General features: G+C 48.2%; 2 protein-coding genes across 2 annotated transcripts in view; one reads left to right on the top strand and one right to left on the bottom strand.

Annotated features, from left to right (window-relative positions):
• ecrg4a (ECRG4 augurin precursor a) overlaps positions 1–1,884 on the top strand; it is a 40,787-nt gene extending 38,903 nt beyond the window's left edge. Inside the window, exon 5 of the mRNA XM_038819193.1 lies at positions 1,529–1,884. Within this exon, the coding sequence (XP_038675121.1) occupies positions 1,529–1,696 (168 nt within the window). The 3' untranslated portion in view covers positions 1,697–1,884. The remainder of the gene's footprint in view (positions 1–1,528) is intronic.
• A 17,857-nt stretch (positions 1,885–19,741) lies between these two features.
• The window catches only part of uxs1 (UDP-glucuronate decarboxylase 1), a 113,373-nt gene continuing 112,298 nt past the window's right edge, over positions 19,742–20,816 (bottom strand). The window contains exon 15 of the mRNA XM_038818235.1: positions 19,742–20,753. Within this exon, the coding sequence (XP_038674163.1) occupies positions 20,622–20,753 (132 nt within the window). The 3' untranslated portion in view covers positions 19,742–20,621. The remainder of the gene's footprint in view (positions 20,754–20,816) is intronic.

Here is a 20,816-nt window from a genome sequence, read left to right as displayed (position 1 = left end):
CAGTCCAAAGATGTGCAGGTTAGGTGGACTGGCCATTCTAAATTGCCCCTTAGTGTTCAAAAGGTTAGATGGGGTTACTGGGTTGCGTAGATAGAGTGGAGGCCTGGGCTTAATTAGGGTGCTCTTTCCAAGGGCCGGTGCAGATTCGATGGGCCACATGGCCTCCTTCTGAACTGTAGATTCTAAAAAATAAAAATAAAAATCCCAGTAACTACAGTATTTTGCTTTTATTAAGAGAGCTGTGGGGTTACCCAAAGGAGAGTCAAGCTTGGAACAGCAACAGGGCAGTCAGGAGACAAAAGTAAAGGTTTGAGGTTGAAATTTGGAGGGGAAGTGGGCAGGGAGGAAAAGGAAATGTATCCAAGCAGTAAGAAATGAGAGAAGGTATGACTGAGTGAGAGGAAATGGGAGGACACAGAGCTGAAGAGGAGGAAAATATTGGGGCAGAGGAAGTGAAGTTCTGGGACAAAACTAATTGCAAATAAATCAGGAAAGTTAGGTTACATTGTTACAAAAAAACATAATAGATATATCTAGTATGTAATTAGAGTATGGAAAGAAGACAATAGACTCCAAAGTTGAACTGAGCAGTACTATGGTGGGAAAATTATAGGCAGAGTGTAGTGAGCATCAAACATCAATGCAGAACGTGACTGGGTCCGGTTATTGATCAGTAGAGCAGCAGTCAGCAAGCTAGTAGTGGAGTGGAATCCAAGAAGTCATGGAGAGTTGACCATTACCCAGCAGAGGTTGATGCAGGGAGGTGAGTAGTGGTCTTAGTCACTATTGGTGCACAATAAAGATCCAGCTTACCAGCAGGCAAATGAGGAGCAGTGGGAATGATACCCAACAGTTATGAGCAGCAGAACCAAGGCAGGGCCAGGACCTTGAGGAGTTAGTCCAGTGAATGATGATTGAGGACTTCTGTAGAATGAGTAAAGCAAGGCCATCGAAAGTGGCAAAACAAAATTCATTTAATAATAATAAAATAATAATATTTGGCAGCAATTGAGTAGAATCCAGAGGAAGATTGGTACCAGTAGGCAGAGAGAACTCTAAGTGGAAAGAAATTTCACAGGAGTGGAGAATTGGATGGTGGAGCAGGCCAGGCTCGGGAATAGGAAGAATATGAGCCCATAGTAAATGCGATGGCAGAGTCTATTGGTAATTCAGTTATAATTTCAGATTACACAGTGTTAAGATCCTTACAGAAGGAATGAAAAAATGTGTTTATTCTAAAAGAACTCCAATTGTTCTGTTTGGGATGCTGCTTATTAATTCAATCGCGTGTTTCAGAATAAACTGAAACACTTTACTGCAGAATGATTCTGTTGAAGGTTTTAGCAAATCAGTGAAGAATGGTCACTACTTTATGTGTTCTTTAATCTTCTTGAACTGAGCTGCTATGTTCCACTTTTGAATATACAGCAAGGTGTAGTTCTTTCTTCAATTCTGATCAGTTTAAAATGCTCATGTGTTGAAAAATAACTGCAAAGTGTTAATGTATTTTAAAAAAATTAACCTGCAGAAATTTGAAGAAGCCGTTGCATACTGGATGAGCGTGTATCAAGGTGCTGTTCATGATGATCAGTCCCTGTATTACAATCAACACCATTATGATGAGAATTCTCCAACTGGCCCTTATTATTCTCAATCTATGCGCTATGGTGCTGATGTTAACTATGATGACTATTAAAACAACAAGAGGCAATCAATACATATTATGATGCTTAGCTGTACCTCAACTGGTGGCATGATATAAATCTTTTTCCTGAACAAGAAATTTCCTACGCATCATGAATTAAATGTTGTTGCTATAATAAACAACTTTTTGTGTGTTGATTAGAACATGTCAAATTATACAAATAAATTTGATGAATAATATACTGTTTCTGAAATTATTTGCTCTGCTTTCTAAATCGTTATATTGTGGCCAGAATTTTCCACTCCTGTTCGTGTCCCGCAGGTTTGGCAATGTGAGCAGAAAATATCACGAAAAGTGTAACGTTGTGTTTTATGTCGGCGTTAACGCATGATGCGATTTCTTCCTCCGTCCATCAGTGACGGGGTGTGTTTCCCGATGTTCCATGTTAGGAAACTCAGTTGGATACATTACCATGTAATTATCAGGCTCCTATGCCAGAATTATCCCATCCCCATCAAAACAGCCATCCACTCTGGAGTGATGCCAGGACAGCATGAAGCCTGACTGGCCTCCTAAGGTGTGCATCTTAGCTCAGTGGTTCAATTCCCGGCTTGTTCACTGTCTGTGCAGAGTCTGCACGTTCTCCCCATGTCTGTGTGGGTTTCCTCTGGGTGCTGCGGTTTCCCCCTACAAGTCCTGAAAGACATGGGGCGCGATTCTCCGCTTCCCACGCTGGGTGGGAGAATCGCGGGAGGGCCGGGCGAATCATGACACGCCACCCTGGCACCCCCCACGATTCTCCCACTTCTCCCCAAAATGGCGTGTCGCGGAATTGGCGGTCGCCTTTTTTCACGGCGACCGGCAATTCTCCGGCCCGACGAACCCGACCGGTTCATGCCGGCGCTAACCACACCTGGTCACTGCCGGCGTGAACATCGCGCGACAGGTAAGTGTGGGGCCTGTGGGGGGCAGAGAGAACGAGCACCACGGGCGTGCTCGGGAGGTGACATGGCCCGCGATCGGTGAACATCGATCATCGGCTGGCGTCTCTAAGAGAGCGCCTCTTTCCCCTCCGCGCCGGCCCGCAAGATCAAGCCGCCATGTCTTGCGGGGCAGCGGAGGGGAAGACGGCAACCGCGCATAGGCGCTGGTGAGCCGGCCAACCTGCGCATGTGCGGCTGACGTCACTTTGGCGCCACCGTCGCGTCATATCTCGGCGCGCGCCGCTTTGTACGCAAGCGTCAAGGCCCGGCGCCGAGTTTCTCACAGCGCCGCTCCTAGCCCGGTTGGGGGGGTGGGGGGGGGGGTGGTGGCGGGGGGGGGGGGGTGGGTGGTGGGGGGGGTGGGTGGGGGTTGGGGGTGGAGGAGGTGAATATGTTGCGAGTGTGCCCGGGCTCCGACGCTGTCGTGAAACTCAGCCGAGTTCACGACGGCTTTCCCGATGCCGCGCGGCATCAGAGAATCGCGCCCATGCTGTTAGGTGAATTGAATATTCTGAATTCTCCCCCAGTGTATCCGAACAGGCGCCATTGTGTGGCGACCCGGGGATTTTCATGTACATTCATTGCAGTGTTAATGTAAGTCTACTTGTGACACTAATAAAGATTATTATCATTATTACCTGCTGAGTAGACCTCCCAGGGGTGTTCTGGTGTGCAGTGCGCATGGGGGAGAAGCTCATGTCTTGGCACTGCCCAAGGACTACCCATGAAGTGCATAGACAGTGCCAGGGATTGCTCGGGGTAACTGGTTTGCACGCTGTGCGCTGCTGCAGCCTTTAAAAATGATGCCATGGTCCATTCATTTCTAAGTTGTTGGTGGGGATGGCAAATCCGAGGCCGCCCGCCATTGATGTGTCGTGGGACCCCATCATTGTCCAACATTAGCCTTTGCTGATTTCCTGCAAAATCCCGCCCAGTATTTTCAAATCAAAAGTTGAAAGATTGCATATTTTATCAATACAAGTCATCGATGAAGTGTTGATAGTTAGAGGCAGCACGGTGGTGCAGTGGTTGGCACTGCTGCTTCATGGCTCCAAGGTCCCAGGTTCGATCCCAGCTCTGGGTCACTGTCCGTGTGCAGTTTGCACATTCTCCCCATGTTTGCATGGGTTTCGCCCCCACAACCCAAAGATGTGCAGGATAGGTGGATTGGCCACACAATACATTGCGCCATAATTGGAAAAAATTAATTAGGTACTCTAAATTAATTTTGAAAAAGTATTGATAGTTTTCCTGTGATGCTTAATCTTTATCCCTTTTTTGAATCCTTTGCCCTCCGCATGAGAAAATAATTCTTTGCTCACCCTATACCTTTGATCGTTTATTCAATCTAATCTTGAATGTTAAAATTTGCTTTCAGTTTCAACCACTAACACTGCCCCCCCCCCCCCCCCCCCCCCCCCCCCAGCAGTGAGGAGCTTGAGGGACAGGGGAACTTCATTTGGTGGGAGGGCAAAAATCAGTTTCACAAAGGAAGCATGAATGTTTTCGGGCTTTTAAAGGAGGGTCGAGTTTCCCGGTAAGGAATGTCAGAAACCCCTTTTGCAGGCATCAGAAGGCCGGCTCGATGGAATTAAGATCCCCCCTCCAAATTAAGTTCCCAGTCAGCGAAAAATTTGAACATTCACTTTTATAAGTGGCATGCACCAGGCAAGTTAAATTTCTTCCATCATTATCACCTGAGGTGCCGTTGTATTATCCTGTTTTGGTGAGTGTCTGTAAGTGCCAGCCTCTGCTTGAGACTGGGTGGTGGTAATGCAAGTTGCGTGGAGGATGACTGAGGAGAGGTTAATGGGGAAGGGTGGAGCAGTGGCTGGGCGAGTGTGGTAGAAATAGTGCAGGCAGGCTGGATGTCATTTAAAAATGGTGCCAGAACCCCCCCCCCCCCCCCCCCCCAATGAGGTAATGGTGGGGATGGTGATTTCCTGACTGGTCCGCCTCAAGAATCACCTGGGCCATTGTGGATTCATATTTAATAAGCAGCACAAGTTCGTGCGAGGTCCACTCTTTCTATCCTGCCAACCTCCTACAGGAGAAATCACTCCCACCTCTGCAACTGCCACCAAACTTAGACTCCAGAATGGAAGATTCTGGCCCCTGGATGTGAATCCCACAGCCTCAAAACTGTGTGAAGATGTTTCTCCTACCCCTGGTTTTGCTACATTTAGCCTTAAAATTCATATCCATGCTACCTTGTTCTTGACCCCCTCTACTATGAGGAGCAGTCTGCTTCTATCTACAGAAAATATAGGTTAAAAAAAAACTTTTTATTGAAATTTTTGAAAAATGTATAACATCAGAACAATAATAATAATAACAATAATAAACACCCCCTGGCACCCGTAGCAACGCATATAACGAACCCCCCTACCCCCCCCCAAACCCAATAAACAACAGAATAAATTAACAATAAATTAAATTAACATAAACAATGTCCCCCTGAAACCCCCCCTTTCCCCCTCCCCTCCTTCCCTTTCCCCCCTTCCCTTTCCCCCCCTTCCCTTCCCCCCCTTCCCTCCCTTCCCTTTCCCCCCCTTCCCTTTCCCCCCCTTCCCTTTCCCCCCCTTCCCTTCCCTCCCCCTCCCCCCCCGGGTTACTGCTGCTGCTGACCTAGTTCCCTATCGTTGAGCCAGAAAGTCGAGGAAAGGCTGCCACCTCCTAAAGAACCCTTGTACCGACCCGCTCAGGGCGAATTTGAGCTTCTCCAGCTTAATGAATCCCGCCATGTCATTGATCCAGGTCTCCACGCTTGGGGGTCTCGCCTCTTTCCATTGCAACAAGATCCTCCGCCTGGCTACTAGGGACGCAAAGGCCAAAACACCGGCCTCTTTCGCCTCCTGCACTCCCAGCTCCACCCCAACCCCAAATATTGCGAGTCCCCAGCCCGGTTTGACCCTGGATTCCTACCACCCTCGACACCGTCCTTGCTACCCCCTTCAGAATTCCCCCAGTGCCGGGCATGCCCAAAACATATGGGCATGGTTCGCTGGGCTCCCCGAACACCTAATGCACCTGTCCTCACCCCCAAAAAAAACCTGCTCATCCTCGTCCCGGACATATAAGCCCTGTGCAGTACCTTGACTGGATGAGGCTAAGCCTCGCACATGAAGAGGAGGAGTTCACCCTCTCCAGAGCTTCCGCCCATGTCCCCTCCTCAATCTGCTCCCCCAGCTTCACTTCCCACTTAGCCTTCAGCTCCTCTACCGATGCCTCCTCCACCTCCTGCATCACCTGGTAGATGTCATACACCTTCCCATCCCCGACCCACATCCCTGAAAGCACCCTATCCCTTACCCCCTGCGGGGGCAGCAGAGGGAACCCCTCCACCTGCCGCCTAGCAAACGTCTTGACCTGAAGGTACCTGAACATATTCCCCGGGGGGAGCTCAAACTTCTCCTCCAGCTCACCCAGGCTCGTAAACCTCCCGTCAATGAACAGGTCTCCCAACTTCCTTATGCCCGCCCTGTGCCACCCCAGGAACCCGCCATCAATGTTCCCTGGGACAAACCGGTGGTTCCCCCGCAGCGGGGCCTCCACCGAGCCCCCCATTTCCCCCTGTGTCGCCTCCACTGCCCCCAAATCTTGAGGGTAGCCGCCACCACCGGGCCCGTAGTGTACCTCGTTGGAGGGAGCGGCAACGGCGCCGTTACCAGTGCCTTCAGGCTCGTGCCTCTACAGGACGCCATCTCCATCCGTTTCCATGCTGCCCCCTCCCCATCCATTACCCACTTATGTACCATCGAGACATTAGCCGCCCAATAGTACCCAGAGAGGTTGGGCAGCGCCAGCCCCCCTTTATCCCTGCCCAGCTCCAAAAAGACCCTCCTCACCCTCGGAGTCCCGTGCGCCCAAACAAATCCCATGATGCTGCTGTTCACCCTCCGAAAAAAGGCCCTCTGAATAAAAATGGGGAGGCATTGAAACAAAAACAAAAACCTCGGAAGCACCGTCATTTTAACGGACTGTACTCTACCCGCCAACGACAGCGGCAGCATGTCCCACCTTTTAAACTCCTCCTCCATCTGCTCCACCAACCTAGTAAAATTAAGCTTATGCAAAGTCCCCCAACTCCTAGCCACCTGAACCCCCAGGTACCTAAAACTCCTCACTGCCCTTTTTAGCGGGAGCCTACCAATCCCCTCCTCCTGATCTCCCGGGTGTACAACAAACAGCTCGCTCTTGCCCAGGTTCAACTTGTCGTCCGAGAAACTCCCAAACTCAGCAAGAATCTCCATCACCTCCGGCATTCCCCCCACCTGGTCTGCTACATACAGCAGCAATCATCTGCATAAAGCGACACTCGATGCTCCTCCCCACCCCGCACCAGACCCCTCCACCTCCCCGACTCCCTGAGCGCCATGGCCAGAGGCTCAGTTGCCAATGCAGAAAGCAAGGGGGACAGGGGGCACCCCTGCCTCGTCCCACTATAGAGCCTGAAGTACTCGGACCTCCTCCCATTTGTCGCTACACTCGCCATCGGGGCCTCGTACAGCAACCTCACCCATTTAATTAACCCCTCCCCAAACCCGAACCTCTCTAACACCTCCCACAAGTACCCCCACTCAACCCTATCAAATGCCTGCTCCGCATCCAATGCCACCACAATCTCTGCCTCTCCTTCTGCCGCCGGCATCATTATCACATTTAGCAGCCTTCGCACGTTAGTGTTCAGCTGCCTCCCCTTCACAAAACCCGTCTGATCTTCACGTATCACCCCCGGCACACAGTCCTCTATTCTAGTGGCCAAGATCTTCGCCAGCAACTTGGTGTCCACATTCAGCAGTAAAATTGGCCTGTATGATCCACACTGCAAGGGGTCCTTATCTCGCTCCAGGATCAGGGAAATCAGCGCCCGTGACATCGTTGGGGGCAAAACTCACCACTCCCATGCCTCGTTAAAGGTCCGAACCAACAGGTCCGCGTATTTTTTATAAAATTCAACCGGGAACTCATCCGGTCCCGGCGCCTTCCCCGATGCATGTGGCCAATCCCTCTAACCAGCTCCTCCAACTCGATCGGCGCCCCCAGTCCCTCCACCTGCACACTTGGAAATCGCAGCCTGTCCAAAAAGCTCTCCATTCCCCCCCCCCCCCCCCCCCCCCCCCCCCACTACCGGCGGCTCCAACCGTTACAGTTCCCTGTAGAAGTCCCTAAAGACCCCATTGACCTCTGCCCCCTGCCCAACCACATTCCCACCCCCATCCTTCACTCCACCAATCTCCCTCGCCGCATCCCGCTTGCGAAGCTGATGCGCCAGCATCCTGCTCGCCTTCTCTCCATATTCGTAGACCGCTCTCTGCGCCTTCCTCCACTGTGTCTCCGCCTTTCTGGTGGTCAATAAATCAAACTTGGCCTGCAGGCTACGCTGCTCCCCCAGCAATCCCTCCTCTGGGGCCTCCGCATACCTCCTATCTACACTCAGCAGCTCCCCCACCAGTCTCTCACTCTCCCTCCTGTCCCTATGGGCTCGGATGGAAATCAGCTCCCCCCTAATCATTGCCTTCAGAGCCTCCCACACCATCCCCACCCGGACCTCCCCAGTATCATTGGCCTCGAGGTACCTCTCGATACATCCCCGGACCCTCCTGCACACCTCCTCATCAGCCAACAACCCCACGTCCAGACGCCAAAGCGGGCGCTGGTCCCACACCTTCCCCATCTTCAGATCCACCCAATGCGGAGCATGGTCCGAAATCGCTATAGCCGAATATTCGGCATCCTCCACCCTCGGGAGCAGCCCCCTACTCAGGACAAAGAAATCAATACGGGAATAAACCCTGTGCACGTGGGAGAAAAAAAGAGTACTCCCGAGCCCTCGGCCTCCCAAACCTCCAGGGATCCATCCCTCCCATCTGGTCCATAAACCCCCTCAACACCTTGGCTGCCGCCAGCCTCCTGCCTGTCCTAGAACTAGAACGATCCAATGGGGGATCCAGCACCGTATTGAAGTCCCCCCCCCCCATGATCAGGCCCCCCGCCTCCAGGTCAGGAATGCGGCCCAACATACGCCTCATGAAACCAGCATCATCCCAATTCGGGGCATACACATTTACCAACACCACCCTCTCCCCCTGCAGCTTACCGCTCACCATCACATATCTGCCGCCACTATCAGCCACCACCTCAGACACCTCAAACGCCCCCCTCTTCCCCACCAGGATCGCCACCCCCCGGTTCTTTGTGTCGAGCCCTGAATGGAAAACTTGCCCCACCCACCCCTTCCTCAGACGAACCTGGTCCGCCACCTTCAGGTGAGTCTCCTGAAGCATGGCCACGTCCGCGAAATGGATGCGAAAACATCCGGGCCCGCTTAACCGGCCCATTCAACCCCCTCACATTCCACGTGATCAGCCGGATCAGGGGGCACCCCGCCCCCCTCCCCCGTCGACTAGCCATAGCCCATCGACTGCTCGCCCCTGGCCAGCACCCCCCACTCGGCCCGTTTCCCACGGCGATAGAACCTCACCCCGACCCGCACCAGCCCCTCCCTGGCCAATCCAGCAGCAACCCGGTATCTCTTCCCCGCCCCCCCGCCCAGGCTAGGACCCCTCCTAGCCGCGGCGCTCCCTCCATAGTACTCCCGTGAGCCAGCTGACTTCTGCTGACCCCGGCAGCTCCTGCCCTAACTCCGACCCCTCCTGATATGGGCGTCAACCCGCCCCCCCCCCCCCCCGCCCCCGCCCCCCCCCCCCCCCCCCCCCCCGCCCCCCCCCCCCCCCCCCGCCCCCCCCCGCCCCCCCCCCCCCCCCCCCCGCCGCCCCCCCCGCAGGTCACATGGTGATACAGCCATGCATGTTTGTTACCTGCTCTCAAAAGATAAGCTATTCTGCAGACGGATTCCACCAGAAGCCATTAACCAGCTGCAAGACAAGCAAGCAGCCAAAATGATAAACATCAATAGCTTAAAAATGGGAGATTCCTAACCAAGAGAAATCTTTCCTCAACCTGTTACAATTTCAAGTTCACTTGAGAACCAACCTTCTTGAAAGCTGACTACAAGAGGCTTTGCAGCTTGCAAATACTCCGCTTTACATGACCTGCATTTCAACCAATGTATTTACTCATCTAAGAAGATGCAGCCCTGCAATGGAAAAGACTGAGACTATCATAAATTGTAACTATATTGATGTTTCCTTCATCCGTATCCAATCTTTGCGTGAGTGATAGTGTGGATGAGTTATGTGAGTGAAATGTTGTGCTTTTTAAAACTCCCTAGGGCAAGTCTTCCTGATTTTACAATTCACAAATGCTTATTGCTGGAATTATTTAAAGTGGGATAATCACCCTGAGGGTAAGAAACCACACAAACAAAACACGCTGATTATGGGCAGTAAGAAGCACATACATTCTATCCATGACACTCAATTACTTAAGGATTCACCTCCTCACTGATAGTTTTTTTCTTTAGAAAAGACTGACAGAAGGTTTTTACTTCTGCCTTTTTTTTTTGATCATCCGTTACAAATTGATGCTATAATTCTATGAACTTTAACTGTGGTCACTCAAAGAGTAGTCTCCCCAGATTGCAGCAAAAATAGGTACATTTTAACTGCCTTATTTTGACATTAAAAAAGATTAATCAGCAGCGAAAAAAATTGTCAACCAAATTATTTCCAAATGCTTAACACACTTCGAATGAAATAGTTAATTATTCTATTCTGGTGCAGTAAGAAATTTAGTTCAATTTCTATTCTGTTGTCTTAAAAATATTGAATTATTTCACTTGCAAGTGCTACCATTCAGAGAATTTAATTCTGTCCCCGATAAAGGAAGAATGAAACAAATGAAGAGTTATTTTGATGGAGTATTGCAAGGTGACAGAAGTAGATTAGTTAGTTGCCGGTTACCAAGTGAAAGTTAAGTAGGTATTCATGCATGGAATTGAAAAGCGGCTTTGGAGAAGTAGAATTGTCTGCTGAAAAATTAACCAATACAGAAATCCCTCGAACACGGTATAAATGCTATAGTTGTAATTAAACTGTGGGGGAAAATAAATGATCTATGGTCTGTTTAAAAAACTTTAGCAATCAACAGCCTGCAAAAAAGCTATAAATAAAAGTCTTCTGAATACCACACATTTCATGAAGCAATGTATTTTTTGTGCTATATCAGCACACCTTACCATATACAACCATGGGTGGGCATCCTGTTACAAATCACAAATGAGGATTGCAAATTTACACTCTTCCTCCTCACTGTCTGCTACTGCTGACTTGTGGTTGCACTGGTTGAATTCTGCCAAGATTTGAGTTTGGAAATTAAATCCACCAAGTGGCAGACACATCCCCTGTACCAAGAAGAATTCAAATAGCTAGAACCATAAGACTGGGAGCAGAAGTAGGCCGGTCGGCCCAACGAGTGTCCTCTGCCATTCAATGAGATCATGACTGATCAGATATAATCCTCAACTCCACTTTCCCATAGCTCTTTATTCCCTTACTGATTAAAAACCTGTCTATCTCAGCCATGAACATACGTAACAACCCAGCCTCTACAGCCCTCTGTGGTAAAGAATTCTACAGATTCACTACCCTCTAAGAAATTCCTCCTCATCTCTTACACTGAAATTATACTCTTATACTCTCCCACAAGGGGAAGCAACCTCTCAGCGTTTACCCATTCAAGCCTCCTGAAAATCATATATGCCTCAATAAGGTCACCTCTCATTCTTCTAAATTCCAATGACACAGACCCAACCTATTCAATCACTCCTCATAAAGAAATCTCTCCATACCCGGGATTAACCAAATGAATCTTCTCTGGACTGTCTCCAATGCCAGTATATCCTTCCTTATATAAGGGGACCAAAACTGTCCACCAATGAGATTATAAGCCAGTAGAGGCCAGCAGAGAGGAGCAGTTCCATAACTAAAAAAGAAAGAGCTGGGAAATCTATGTAGCTCTAGCAGAGAGAAACCGAGTTAACATTTAAAGTCTAACATCACCTTATCAGAACTCAAGAGCAGATCTATGTCGGACCAGTGGAAGGAATTAAAGACAGTGAGAGAATCCTCTTACCTTCTTCCCTGCAATGTGGCTCCTTGTCCTCACCTTTCCAAACATTATCTGTGTCTATCTTCAACTAGTCTGACATAAGGAATAACAAAGAGGCGTAAAGGCAGTTACAGAGTGAGAATCCCAATAGGGGAAAAACAGATGTAGAATGAGAGGATTATTATCAATTTAGAGGAGACGGGTCAAATAAATTATAAGAATTATGCATGCAAGGAATAAATGCATTTATAGATCGATGGATAATTGAAAAAGGAAAGACACAAAACAACAAAAACAAGAGGCAGGCATTGATTTTGGCCATTTACAGCCGTACATTCACTTGCTGCCCATGACTATATGCTTACTACTAAACATGAAAATAAAAATCAGCCTTCCCTAAGAAAAATGGGCATGCCCACCTCTGCAATAGCATGAGAGATCCTCCCGGAGTCCCCAGCATCGCTGATGTCAGTGTCCAACCAACTCAGTTCATGCTATGTGAAAGAAAGAAGCTTTTCATTTGGGAGGAAGGATAATTTCAGCTGGTTCTAAAGAGACCTGGCCGAGTTGGACTGAAATGAAAGATTATCAAGTAAAATGATGATGGAATGCTAAGAGACCTTCGAAAAGATCGTTCGGGAAGACACCATTCTCACAAATGAGACATAAAGGGTTTTTAAGGCCAACAGTTCCTGGGTGGTTAATGATATTAAAATGAAACACAAACGAACACATGATAAATTTTGGCTTATAATTTAGTCAGGAACCAAGCCAAGAACAAAAATCAGAGAAGAAAACTTAAAATGGATATACAGGAGGAACAAAAAAAGTTTGAGAATAGATTAGGAGTGTGGTAAAATGGCCAACGGCCTGAATCTTAGGCTCAATACAGAAGGTCGCTTTAAATTAAAACCACAGTCAGAACCACAGACAGACCTGATGTGAAGTCAACCAGCCAAATTCAAATACACTGGACAGAGACAGACAGCCAAGGCAGATCGATAAACAGGAGATCGGACAATAATCAGCCCCATTCAAACAGATCAATTGTTGTGGATTGCCCGGATGCAGCCAGTCTTTCTGGCAGTTAGATTTCCCACCGTTACCTTATATAAAATGAGATTATGTGCGGACAATGCACCAGGGGATGGACCCTGGGTTGCAGGGGTGGGGGGGAGGAGAAGAGTTACTGGTGTTCTGCAGAGTTACAATTGGCAACTCCGGGTGTTGTGACTCCTGTCCAGTGATCTCATTGGCTGAGGGCCAAAGAAACTTGTGGAAGGACACGAATAGGGGATAAGAAGGCAGCCCAGGTACCCTCCCCAGTGAAGACTCGATACAGAGACAAGAGAAGACTTAATAGCAGACCAGGGAACAAATGGAACATCCACCTTTGCAGGGTAATGTTCTGAGGACCTGGATTCAATTCGTACCATGGCAAATGATGAAATATGAATTCAATGAAAATTTGGAATTAAAAGTCTAATGATGACCATGAAACCATTGTCGATTGTTGCAAAACCCATCATTGAGATGGCCAGTATTGATGCCAGGACCAGCAGTAGGTTTGAAACCATCAAATATGATGGTATCCTCAGAAATAATCCTCTTTGTCACACTTCACCTCTTTTCACAAATTTGTAGACCCAAACATGATGCAGAATTTGATGAACAATTTTGCAACTTGGAGGATATCCAGCACTGGATTTCAGATAAGCACGTTAACCTGCACGTTAACATTAAGAGTACCTCACTTCCGGTGGCAGCCCTGGAGGAGTAGGTCGCACATTTGATAGTTCCCGCCTGTGACGGACTTTTGGACCTGCTTCCCCCGTTTTATTCCGGATTTTATTGGATAAATCGGTGAAGAGTGAAAGAGTGAAGTGGCCGTGTGAGAAGACAAAGTCCTACAAGGATGAAGTGAGCAGAGCTGACAACGCGGGAAAGCATGGCAGAGAGACGGCACAGTGGTCGACAGAGCAGCTGGTGAAGTTTTTTGAAGATTGCTTCGCCAAGCTTAAGAAGGACCCGCTGGACCCGATCAAGGCTTCGATTGATCAGGTGGTGCAGAATCAAGAAACCCACGGACATGCGATCCAGGAGGTGGAGAAAAAGGTGTCCGAGCATGAGGAGTACCTAACCGTGCTGGAGACCAAGGTGGAGATGATGAATGATCACCAGAAAAGGATGCAGGAAAAGCTGGAGGACTTGGTGAACAGGTCCAGGAGGCAGAATCTGAGAATCGCCGGCCTCCCTGAAGGCAGTGAGGGGTCGGATGCGAGGGCCTATGTGACGAACATGCTGAGAAGTTGATGGGGGCTGAGATGTTCCCGCGACCCCTAGAAGTGGATAGAGCGCACAGAGCACTCGCGAAGAAGCCCTGAGCGAACGAGCCACCGAGGGCGATGGTGGTTTCTGGACAAGGAACACGTTCTGTGGTGGGCCAAGAAAGAACGGAGCAGCAAGTGGGAAAATTGTGAGCTACGCATTTATTAAGACCTGGCACAGATTTGGTCAAGAGGCGAGCTGGGTTTAATCGGCCAAAAATGGCCCTCTTTAAGAAGGGGGTGAAGTTCGGGATATTGTACCCAGCCCGTCTGCGGGTCATATATGAGGAACTGGATTTTTACTTTGAAACACCAGACAATGTATGGACTTTCATCAAGGAAAAAAGACTGGAGGTGAACTAAAGACACTGAATCCTTGGAGAATACTTTAGTGGGAATTTGTTGAAAATCACTTATGTGCTGGTTTGAATAACTAGTGTTATGTGCAATAAGGGGCTGTTTCGAAGGCTAAAGTGAACTTTGTCTTACTGGGAGCTGGTTGGAGGGGGGGTGGTTTCTGGGATCGTTTTTTCTGTGGCTATATTTTCAGTTTTTTCTTATGTCTGTTTACTGGGAATATGATGCTTTAAATATGTTTGTCCAAGTAGGGGGAGAAGGGAGAGAATAATGGGGAGACAGACTGTTTGGTGCCATGGGCGGGAGCTATCAAGTCAGCTGACTCACGGAAGCACAGTGGTGGGCGAGCAGGTGTTAAGCTGGAGCTTGAGATGGGGGGTTGGGTTTCTAGTGCTGTTACCGGGGGGGGGGGGGGGGGGAGCTGCTCTGCTGACAGGGGAGGAACTGTTACTAGGGGACAAATGGGAGGTTGGGGAAGGCGAATACCTGAGGGGGGGCTCGAGGAGACTGGGGGCTGGCCTAAATACGGTGATGGCTAGTCGGGGGGGGGGGGGGGGGTAGCCCCCCGACCAGGCTGACTACATGGAACGTTAGAGGGTTGAATGGGCCGGTCAAGAGGGCTCGCAGGTTTGCGCATTTGAGGGGGCTGAAGGCTGAAGTGGCAATGTTACAAGAGACACACCTGAAGGTTATAGACCAGACGAGATTGAGAAAGGGGTGGGTTGGCCAAATGTTCCACTCAGGGCAGCACTCAAAAGACCAGGGGGTAGTGATCCTGATCAATAAACCAGTAGCATTCGAGGCAGGGAGAGTAAAAAGTAGAGGTGGGAATACGGTCCTGGACCCAGTGGGGGTGAATGAAGTGCTTCGGGACTTTTACAGCAAATTATGAGAGTCGGAACCCCTGGCCAGGTGGGAGGGGGGCAGTTTTTGGGTCAGTTGAGGTTCCCGAGGGCGGATGAGGATCTGGTGGATCTGGAATAATTGAGGGGCTGGAGGGCATGCCCCCAACAATGTCGCAGGTCTTGATTTAATTGATACTGAAACAAGAGAAGGATCCGGAGAAATACGGGTCATACGGGCCAATTTTTCTACTGAATGTGGACGCCAAACTACTGGCTAAGATACTGGCAACAAGGATCGAGGATTGTCCCAAGGGTGATAGGGGAAGATCAGATGGGATTTGTAAAGGGCAGGCAACTCAAGGCCAATGTTCAAAGGCTTTTAAATGTTATTATGCTGCCCTCAGAAGGAGGGGAGATGGAGGAGGTGGTAGCGATGGAAGTGGAGAAGGCTTTTGATTGGGTGGAGTGTGATTACCTGTGGGAGGCGCTGGGAAGATTTGAGTTTGGTGAGGGCTTTATTGACTGGGTGCAGTTGCTCTATCAGGCACCAGTAGCGAGTGTGCGTACGAACTGGCTGAGGTTGGGGTATTTTAAACTACACCGAGGGATGAGGCAAGTGTGCCCCCTCTCCCCATGGCTATAGAGCCATTGGCCATGGCGTTAAGAGCCTCTAGGAACTGGAAAGGGCTGGTTCGGCCGGGGAGGTGGGGGTGGAGCACCGGGTCTTGCTTTACGCAGATGACCAACTCTTGTATATTTCAGACCGTTTGGAGGGGATGGGGGAAGTTATGCGGCTCCTCGGGGAATTTGTAATTTTTGGGGTATAAATTGAACATGGGGAAAGGCGAGATGTTCGCAATCCAGGCAGGAGAAGAGACTGGGAGAGCTGCCGTTTAGAATGGTAGGAAGGAGCTTTCAGTATCTGGGAATCCAGGTGGTCTGCGAATGGGAGGCACTGCACAAGTTAAACCTATGCCGGCTTGTAGAACAAATGAAAGAGGACTTTAAGAGATGGGACATGCTCCTGCTATCACTGGCGGGGAAGATGTGAAAATGACAGTCCTCCCCAGATTTCTGTTTGTCTTTCAGTGCCTCCCCATCTTCAACCCAAAGGCCTTTTTCAAGCGGGTGAATAAGATTATTGCGGACTTTGTGCGGGCGGGTAAATCCCCACGAGTGAAAAAAGTGTTGCTGGAGCGCAGACGGGGGGAGGGTGGGTTGGCGCTGCCAAACTTTTGCAATTACTACTGGGTGGCTAATATAGCCATGATTAGGAAGTGGGTAGTGGGAGAGGGGTCAGTATGGGAGCGGATGGAGGCAGCGTCATGTAAAGGCATAAGTTTAGGATCACTGATATCGGCACTTCTTATGTTCTCGCTGGCCCGATACTCCACAAGTCCGGGGGTGGTGGCAGCTCTGAGAATCTGTGGGCAGTGGAGGAGATACAAGAGGGTGAAGGGAGCATCGGCTTGGACCCCGATTTATAATAATCATCAGTTTGTACCGGGTAGCCTGGATGGTGGGTTCCGGAGATGGCAGAGGCCAGGAATTAGGAGGATCTATTTATAGATGGGAGGTTCCCCAGCTTGAAAGCCTTGGAAGATAAATTTGAATTGCCAGCAGGGAACAGGTTTAGGTATTTGCAGGTGCGAGATTTCTTGAGAAAGCAGGTTCCGGCCTTCCCGCTGCTGCCGCCACGGGGGATACAGGATAGAGTGGTCTCCAGGACATGGGTCGGGGAGGGGGAGGTATCAGATATTTACCAGGAACTTTTGGATGCAGAGGAAACGCAGGTAGAGGAGCTCAAGGGCAAGTGGGAACATGAGCTAGGGGGAGAGATAGAGGCGGGTCTGTGGGTGGATGCCCTAAGCAGGGTTAATACATCACCATGTGCCAGGCTTAGCCTGATACAATTCAACGTACTCCACTGGGCACACATGACGGTGGCCCGGATGACCAAGTTTTTTGGGGTAGAGGACAGGCGTGCGAGGTGCGCGGGAAGCCCAGCAAATCATGTCCACGTTTTGAGCATGCCCAAAGCTTAGAGGGTTTTGGCAGGGTTTCGCTAAGGCAATGTCCATGGTACTCAAAACACGGGTGGTGCCGAGTCCGGAGGTGGCGATCTTTGAAGTGTTAGAAGAGCCGTGAGTGCAGTGGGTGAAAGAGGCCGACGTCTTGGCCTTTGCCTCCATGGTAGCCCAGAGACAGATCTTATTAATGTGGAGGGACTGGAAGCGCCCCCTCCCCGCCGATTGTAGAGATCTGGGTTAGTGACATGGCTGGGTTTCTCAGTTCACCTTAAGAGGGTCAATGGTTGAGTTCACCCGGAGGTGGCAGCCATTCGTCGACTTTCTCAGGGAAAATTAAAATGCCAGCAGAAGCAGAATTCCAAGGGCCGGGGGGGGGGGGGGGGGGGGGGGGGAGGGGGGAGGAGAGAGAGGGCCGGATTGTTGTTTTATGGTTGGGGTGTGTGAAGATTGTGATGGGGGTGGAAATGTTTATTGTACCATGTTGATATCGCTGCTATTATTATTATACAAACTTGCAAAACCCTTAAGAGAACCTTGAACAATTACTCCGAAGTGCCTTTGTGCTTCTGATATCCTGAGCAATTCCCTATTTAGAATAGTCTATGCCTCCATTCCTCCTTCCAAAGTGCATAACCTCACTTTTCCACATTGTATTCCACCTGCCATTTCTTTGTCCACTCTCCGAACCTGTCCAAGTCGTTCTGCAGCCCCCTGCTTCCTCAATACTACCTGGCCCTCTACATATCTTTGTATCATCTGCAAACTTAGCAACCATGCCCTCAGTTCCTTCTTCCAGATCATTAATGTATACTGTGAAAAGTTGTGGTCCCAGGACCGTCCCCTAAGGCACACCACTAGTCACCGGCTGCCATCCTGAAAAAGACCCCTTTATCCCCACACTCTGTCTTCTGCCAGTCAGCCAATCCTCTATCCATGCCAGGATCTTACCCTTAACAACATGGGCTCTTAACTTGTTTAACAGTCTCCTATGCAGCACCTTGTCAAAGGTCTTCTGGAAATCTAAATAAATCATGTCCACTGGTTCTCCTTTGTCTAACTTCCTTGTTACCTCCTCAAAGATCTCTAACAGATTTGTCAGACATGACCTGACCTGAAGCTATGCTGACTCAGTCCTATTTTATCATGCACTTCCAAGTACTCTGCAATCTCATCTTTAATAATGGACTCACAAATCTTACCAATGACCTAAGTAAGGCTAACCAGCCTATAATTTCCCATCTTCTGCCTCCCTCCCTTAAACAGGGGTGTTACATTAGCCACTTTCCAGTCCTCTGGGACCCTCCATGCCTCCAATAATTCCTGAAAGATCACCACCAATGTCTCCACAATCTCCTGAGCTATCTCTTTTAGAACCCTGAGGTGTAGTCGATCTGGTCCAGGTGATTTATCCACCTTCCAGGTTCCCTAGAACCGTCTCCTTAGCGATGGCCACTACACTCACCTGTGCCCCCTGATTTTCCTGGAGCTCTGGCATCCCACTGATGTCTTCCATCGTGAAGACTGATGCAAATTAACTATTCAGTTCCTCTGCCACTATTATTTCTTCAGCCTCATTTTCCAGTGGTCCAATGTCTATTTCTGCCTCTCTACCTTTTGAATATTGAAAAAAAAACCCTTCCTATCTTCTTTTATACAACTAGCTAGTTTACACGTATATTTCATCTTCTCCCCCTTATTGCTTTTTTAAGTTGTCCTCTGCTTCCTTTTGAAGGCTTTCCAATCCTCTGGCTTCCCACCAATCCTCGCCACTTTGTATGTTTTTTCTTTTTATGCTGTCCTTGACTTCCCTAAGCATATTTCCTCCTCCTTTCTGTTCTGCCTCCTGAATAATCCCCCAAAACCCCTACCATTGCTGTTCCACTGTCATCCCTGCTAGGCTCCCTTTCCAGTCAACTCTGGCCAGCCCCTCCCTCATGTCCCTGCAGTTACCCCTATTTAATTGTAATACCGTTATATCTGATTCCAGCTTCTCCCTCTCAAACTACAAGACAAGAGAAACATTCCAGGTACGTAGTTCAGTAGAAGGCCTTCTCATAATTCCTTGTCCTGAAAGTCACGACTCATGCTTGAGTAACAGCTGTACCCATTTAGTAGTTTTCCCCAAGTGGCAAGTGTAATCTGAAAAGTGATTACAGCAGAATATTTGACTTTTGAAGGGCTCAACAACAGAGCTAAATCTTGCTCCCCTCCACCATGAGATATTCATACCGCTGCATTTCCACAAGGACTGCTGGCTGGTGATCAGGAGTGGGAAGCTTGGCCAATTCATTTTCATCCCCAGGCCTTAGACATTGCCCTGTCCAGTTGCGGAAGTGATCTAACTCAACACAGACCAAAAACAAAACTGGAGCCTCTCTAGTCTGTGCAACTCTGCAGCATATTACAAGATTACAATTATGCTCTGAATCACCATGGAGTGGCTGTAAATTCCTTAGCCAGTGAACCTGGTGATGTTTCTTTCGCTGTAGGATTAAAAAAGTTCCTACCCTTCCTTACTGGTTGAAGGAATGAGAAGAATGACTGCATTCATCATTGGGTTTTTATTTTTTTGTTTAAATTCAGAAGCTATTTAACAAAGGAAGTAAAAGGACAAAAATCTAATTTTAATAGCTGTTTTAGGGAGTTTTATACATATATATATATAACCTTATATCATTTGAATAACTGAGTGCCTCAAAGACAACTCTTATATGTATTCCTCAATGATGTAAAAATAGTTTTTTAAAATGATATCCCCACCAGAACTTTATTAAAGCACAATTAAAACACATACCTGGTTATACACTACCCTCTCCAAGCACATACACAATTCAGCAGTAATTCAAGCAATTATTACCTTCCTTAAAAAAATCTTATATAACAAATAGATTTTTACAAAAAGAAATATATTTCCTAATTTCAAAACAACAATTTTACAACTCTCTTAAAAACCAATGAGCAACATTTTGTAGCTGAGGAACAATTTATATAGCAGAACAATGATCAGATGTCACTGTTACTCACCTGACAACGCTGTTAGCCTGGCTGAAGGTTATTGCAGACAGTAATGACAAAACTAAGTAGTACCATTTGTTATAAATAATCCATTTTCAACACTTCTGTTGATGTAAAATGGTTCATGAAGAAATCTTTCACAGCAATGAGTAACAGTATCATGACAAATATAATAAACCAAAGCAAAAATACAAAACAGCCACTCAACATTACTATGCTACTTTAAATAAAACAGATTAAAAAGTGCAAGGAAAAATGTGAACTTTTTTAGGCACATCCATCTGTAGAAGCAAGCTCAAAGAACAAATTCCAGTTCAAATTTAACATTGTTTTTTTCGGAGGTTCTTCAAAAGCCAAGTTTTCATTCTATTCCCTGTGACGTTGAAGGCTTGCTTTGCCCTAGTGCATTAGGTATGTCTGAGTCTGCCTTTCTTTGTCTTTGCAGGTTTTGGTTTGGGTATGTATTGATTATTTGCTTGATATTCTAGTTCTTTACGGAAGTAGTCAATTGTCTTGTTTAGGCCTTCTTCCAGAGGAACCTATTTAGAAAAAGAAAGCGGGAGGCAAGTTAAAAATAGCCAATGAAATATTTCTTCTATATA

The sequence above is a fragment of the Scyliorhinus canicula genome, chromosome 14 (assembly GCF_902713615.1).
Source record: "Scyliorhinus canicula chromosome 14, sScyCan1.1, whole genome shotgun sequence".
NCBI classification, from domain to species: Eukaryota; Metazoa; Chordata; class Chondrichthyes; order Carcharhiniformes; family Scyliorhinidae; genus Scyliorhinus; species Scyliorhinus canicula.
Note: the sequence above shows the minus strand (reverse complement) of the source record. Positions and strands in the feature narration are given on the sequence as shown.